This window comes from Rutidosis leptorrhynchoides, chromosome 1, assembly GCF_046630445.1.
Source record: "Rutidosis leptorrhynchoides isolate AG116_Rl617_1_P2 chromosome 1, CSIRO_AGI_Rlap_v1, whole genome shotgun sequence".
Classification (NCBI taxonomy): Eukaryota; Viridiplantae; Streptophyta; class Magnoliopsida; order Asterales; family Asteraceae; genus Rutidosis; species Rutidosis leptorrhynchoides.
This window is the reverse complement of record NC_092333.1, coordinates 124,663,893-124,669,967: the sequence shown is the minus strand read 5'-3', so window position 1 is coordinate 124,669,967 and position 6,075 is coordinate 124,663,893. Positions and strand designations below refer to the sequence as shown.

Genomic DNA, 6,075 nt, shown 5'->3' with positions numbered 1-6,075 from the left:
GAGTATATTATATTTATTTTATTATATATATTAATATTTTATATTATATTTAATATTATATTATTACATATTACGGAGTGTATATATTTTTTATTACTATTTAATATTATATTATACAGAGTGTAAGTATATATTTGCTAACAGTAATATCTATATGTATTTATATATATATATATATATATATATATATATATATATATATATTATACGTATTAGATATAGTAATCCGTATAATCTAATCTTGATTCTTCATTTTCATAAATCATAAATACGGAGTAGAATATATGGAGACTGGGAAAAAAGAAAACAAAATAAGTACAAGGATGAAAAATCAGTCAATTCACACGGGTCTAAGGGCAAATCAGTAATTCCCAATATGTACATATAAATATATCCACCAGTTTCGCTTCCCAAAACTTCTCTAGTTACAGTCCAAAGACCGCCTCTCTTTATTTATTTTTATTTCTCTCTCAAGCATTTTATCAAGCACCTTGTCTGCGTCCTACCACCGCCGGAAAATCATCTCTCCGGCAACCAATCTTCCGTCAATTTCATAACTTTCTAGCTACACACCTTCCCAACAATCATTCCCCCACCGTTACCAACCATGGCGGCTGAGACCGAAATCGGTTAAACATTGATATAAATTCGATTAAAAAGATGGGTAAGTTAGGTTTAGGGTTAGCGGTAGGTTGTGCGGTAGCAAGTTGTGCGATCGCGGTGGTGATGGTCGGAAGGAGAGTACAGAACAGGAGACGGTGGTGGAAAGTTGTAAAGATTTTGGATGAATTTGATGAAACGGCTGAAACGCCGGTTAGTAGGTTACGGCAGGTGGTTGATGCCATGGCTGTTGAGATGCACGCTGGTTTAGCTTCTGAAGGTGGTAGTAAACTTAAGATGTTACTCACTTTTGTTGACAATCTTCCTGACGGGTCCGTACCATTATCATTATTATTATAATAATTAATAATATAATATACGTATATGTATTGTGTGTATATATGCTTGTGGTATATGAAGTTTTTGGTGTAAAGATGAAATTATTGTGTCGAAAGGTGTATTTACTGCTGTTAATTTGATTGAATTATTTATCTTTTTGTACTTTGGGTTATTGGGTAATAGTGTGTGAACTTACTAATGCTAATGCTGATGTTGTAATTTGTTAGTTTTTGTGTTAAATTCTTGAAGTATTATAATTGTTTGATATTGGTGCGTAGATGAGTGTATTGGCTTGTTTTATTTATTTATTTATTTATTTTTGTAGAATTAATAATGTTTCCTTTTTGGTTCACTATTACGTGTGATCTGCTTTGCTTAAATTTAGGTTATGAGGTTCAAAGATTTGGTCTTCTTGAATCTTGATGCATCTTTGAATGTCTTTTTTTGAAACTTCTTGTTGACTTAACCTTTTACATTGTTCTTGTTTGAATTAACCCTTTTCAAACTTCTTGTTTAAATTAACTTTATGAGACTTGCAAACGAATAATTGAATATGAGTTAGATTCATTGCTTATCAATGCAAATGCATTAGGCCTCATTTAAATTATGTGTTGAGTGACTACGTTAAGCATTTATGTACGTAACTGATATATGGTAACTAATCATTGCCCGATTCTAGGGCTTTTTACATTGTATTATATGCTCTCAATTTGTTATCTTTTATTGATGGTATATTTTTTTAATCAGAAGTGAAAATGGAATATTCTATGCGCTACATGTTGGAGGCACCAATTTTAGGATTTTAAGAATCGAGCTTGGTGGCCAAAGGTCGATACTTGGGCATGATGTTGAGCGGAAACCTATTCCACCTCATTTAATGACCAGTGCAAGTGAGGTGTGTAAAATTCTACTATTTTGTGAATTTTTTATTGTATACTTGCCAGTTTTACGAGTTATTTAGGTTTATTTTTATTAATATTTGCAGGAACTTTTTGATTTTATTGCCTTGTCCCTCAAGGAATTTGTTGAAAAGACGGGAAATAATATGCAGCTCTCACAAGTTAGAGGAAAAGATATCGGCTTTACGTTTTCATTTCCTGTGAAACAGACATCTATATCATCTGGTACTTTGATAAAGTGGACTAAAGGTTTTGCCATTGAAGATATGGTAAATCTCTAACTATGTAAATTGAAAAATGAAATAAAATGGCTTTATCTGCTAGTCTAAATGTGTTTATCTGCTAGTCTAAATGTCTTTATTATTTGCAGGTTGAAAAAGACATTGTTGAATGTCTGCAAAAAGCATTGTCTAGAAGAGGTTTGGATATGAATGTTGCTGCACTTGTAAGCACACAATCTTCTTTCTTGATTTTTTTTTTTTTTTTTTTTTTTTGTATGTATAATAGGTTATTTATTTTAGTAAATGTTGGTTGATTATCATTCTTATATCTTTTGTGGTATGCAAGTCAACAGGCATGTTTAGATTAAAATTGGAAAGCAAAGATTTTATTAATATTGGCACACAACTCTTGAACCTAAACTTCTCTATGTAAATAATGCTTCAAAATTTCATATACCTTTAAATATATATAGAAGTTTCTGATCATATGTACTCGGATAGTGAGACTCATTTAAAACTCATTTAGCACCTTGATATTCATATATCCGTATATATGATACGACCTAAAGAGAGTAGTTGAGGAAAAATAGTCTAGTATAATGTTTTGTTATGCATAGTTATGATTCAAATATTCTAGCAAATTTAGCAAAATTCTATTTTGGCTACCCGCATCTACTTTCAATCAAGTTGTACTTTTGCCATTCATGTACAAACATTCTTTAGAATCATATTTTGGACTTGAGTAACTTATATGGGTAGTGTGCCCTCTAATTAAAAGAAATTTCTAATTTTGATACCTTGTTTCTTTTTCTACAAGTGCTTCTCAAATCTTTACTATAAATCTGAAATGCTTTATTTGACATATCTGTAATTTTCTTATAAACAATGTATCTAATGTATATCATGGATTAATATTAAACAGGTTAATGATAGTGTGGGAACATTGGCCCTTGGGCATTTTTACGATAAAGACACAGTTGCTGCTGTCGTAATCGGGACCGGTACTAACGCCTGCTATTTCGAACGAGCTGATGCGGTTATTAAATGTCAAGGTCTTCTCACGACTTCAGGAGGCATGGTATCTTTAATCATTCCAAAATCGAACTATTTTTAAGAATATAAAAATTGGAATTTTCTTTAATTCGCTTAAGTTCCTATGTCTATCAGGTTATCAATATGGAATGGGGTAATTTTTGGTCCTCACATTTGCCTAGAACATCATATGACATTGATTTGGACACTGACAGCCAAAACCCGAATGATCAGGTTAGTTTTTGTTCTGTATATGCTCGGTTTTGTTTTAAATCATCCGATGACTAATACAGGGATACTAATGTAGGGTTTTGAGAAAATGATATCGGGGATGTATTTAGGCGACATAGTAAGAAGAGTAATCTGCAAAATGTCTTTAGAATCTGACATTTTTGGACCATTTTCTTCCAAGTTGTCGGTACCGTTCGTGTTAAGGTATGTGTTATTAAACCCTCTTTCTTTCTCTTGTTTGTTGTTAAGTGGTCACCCAATAAAGTTGTAGGGTTTTCCCTGTTCGGGTTACCCGGAAAGGGCGAGTAATCCGACCCCATACTCTAGTGTACGCAGCCCATCAGGAATACTCCCTGGCTGTTTCCAACCCTTCCTTGGCCACCCCAAGAATTGAACCTGAGACCTCTTGCAAGGATCTCAGGGTCCCAACCACTTGGGCTACCTTGGGATGGTTAAGTGGTCACCCAATGTTAGTATTTAATATACGCTATTTTTGTTTTAAACGCAAGGACCATAACTTTTAGTAGGTGAGATATTAAAGTAAAGAAGCATGTGCTGAAATGTTTTTTCCATTAAAGTTGTAGATCATTAAACATTTAACAAATTGGTGATTTAATTAACCTTCATTCTTGTTGTATTTACTTGCTGGATTCCAAGTCATTTGTTTGTCTTATTTCTTTTTATTATATATTTTTTTTATGTATTTAGCATAAATGCTTCGTTAGGAAAAAGGCAAGTCTTTTCTTTTCCCTCCACCGAATAGCTACTACTAGGAGTCGTTCTTTTCTTTGTATTATATAAAAGCAAGCTTTAATTTTATATTTTTTTCTTAACCTATTATGTTTAAAAGCCACCTTCTGTTTCGTTCTTTTCTTTCTTTTCAAAGAAAGTGGTGCTGTTCTCTTATATTTTTATTATAGATAGAATCAAGCATTCTTTGTTATGAAACTTATTAAATAATTCACGAAGCAATTGATTATATTGTTTATTGATGTTACTCAGTACTCCATTAATGGCTGCCATGCATGAAGATGACTCTCCAGACTTGAGTCAAGTTGCCAAGATTTTAGAGGACACATTGGATGTAAGACAATGTTTCCTTTAAAGTTTCAATATTTATTAGTGGTGGCAATTTCAACCCATTTACTATATAAAGTATGGTTCATCATTAATAATAATAATTTTTTTTTATATAATCAGATACATGATGTTCCATTGAAAGTTAGAAAACTGGTTGTCAAAGTATGTGACGTGGTGACAAGACGAGCTGCCAGGTTGGCTGCTGCAGGTGTTGTCGGGATCTTGAAAAAGATTGGGCGAGATGGGACGGGGGGCATTTCAAGTGTAAGAATCAAAGGTGGAAAAAGTGGTAATAAAATGAGAAGAACGGTTGTAGCAGTTGAGGGTGGATTATACACGAGCTACACCATGTTTAGAGAATATATGAATGAAGCTGTAGCAGAAATATTAGGTGAAGAAATTGCTCCATATGTTATTCTTAAAGTGATGGAAGACGGATCAGGTATTGGGGCGGCTATGTTGGCTGCAGCTAATTCAACTTGAAGTGTGGATACAGTACAGGTTCTATGAACATATATATTTATATATATAACTATGGTGATATATAAATATAGATATATAGATCTGTAAATTGTAAATTCCATTTTTAGTTGGTTCTATTCAACCTATGTGTATAGGAAGGGAAGGTTGTAAATATGTCATATAGCAGTAGTAGATGAAGCTTGTGGCAGTTGGTTCTTTGTAGTCTCAGAATGTGTTCATTCATTTTTAGGGTTAAATAGTGGAGTAGCTATTTGGTGTTAGTTTGTTTTTTATGGTTTGTTATTTCATTGTTGGAAGCTTTGTGAATATAATTATAATTAGCTTATTATCGTTTATATTTACATTTCAAGATATATCAAATCCTACCCTTTATCTTGCTACTTATTCTACTTGATCTTTCCTCTTGTGTTGCACATTGTCTTCTTGACTAACCTTTAGATTGCGGTAAAAATAGGTGACTGCCAGAAAAGAAACCCCCTGAGTATAGATGCACAAATCGGATAACAAATCGGATTCAGACAAAAAAAAAACGGGATTTTTTTGTCCGGATTTTTCGGAACCGGTTCCGGATCCGGTTCCGGTTCTCGGCGTCGGATTTTTTTCGGATTTTTTTCCGGAACCGGTTCTTTTTCGGATCTCGATCGGATTTTTTCGGATTTTTCTTGGACTAGGATTCGATTTTGCGGATTATATTTTTACCGGTTCTATTTTTTTTAACGTTTGACAACAATAATATAATCGGTATAAAGAAAAGTTATAACGCTCAAGTGCTCAACACAATAGATAATATAAATAACAATATTCGAACAATACAATTATATAAATAACACTTTTATTCGAACGATACAATAATAAAAATAAAAGCACTTTTATTCGAACAATAAAAACACTTTAAAATGTCAAGGTTGTTAAATTGTTCTTCACTCATGTTTAGTGCAAAGTTTGCCATCTTATAATTTCCCAACTCGCTTGTGGGTGCCGATGTTCGTGCTCGTTTGGAAGCGTCTTCACGTACCAAGTTAAAAAGACTTATTTTGAGGTCTCGGCTCCTTCGAGAAGATGATCCGGGTTGGTCAACAATTGGGTTTGATTGTCGACCAATGAGCGGTAACGGCTAAATAAGAATTTGCCGTTCCATGTGGTGCGCTCCAAACATCACAAGTTATAGAAACCCTATGTTTATATGTTCG

The 6,075-nt window shown here is 33.2% G+C and overlaps 1 protein-coding gene across 1 annotated transcript; it reads left to right on the top strand.

Annotated features, from left to right (window-relative positions):
* Positions 1–441: 441 nt before the first annotated feature.
* On the top strand, positions 442–5,265 carry LOC139864671 (hexokinase-3-like). The gene is made up of 9 exons (XM_071853245.1): positions 442–932; positions 1,687–1,834; positions 1,925–2,107; positions 2,209–2,283; positions 2,982–3,137; positions 3,227–3,325; positions 3,399–3,526; positions 4,325–4,406; positions 4,523–5,265. Exons 1-9 carry the CDS (start codon positions 661–663, stop codon positions 4,883–4,885), a joined length of 1,506 nt encoding a protein of 501 aa, XP_071709346.1. The 5' UTR covers positions 442–660; the 3' UTR covers positions 4,886–5,265.
* The last annotated feature ends 810 nt before the right edge of the window (positions 5,266–6,075 follow it).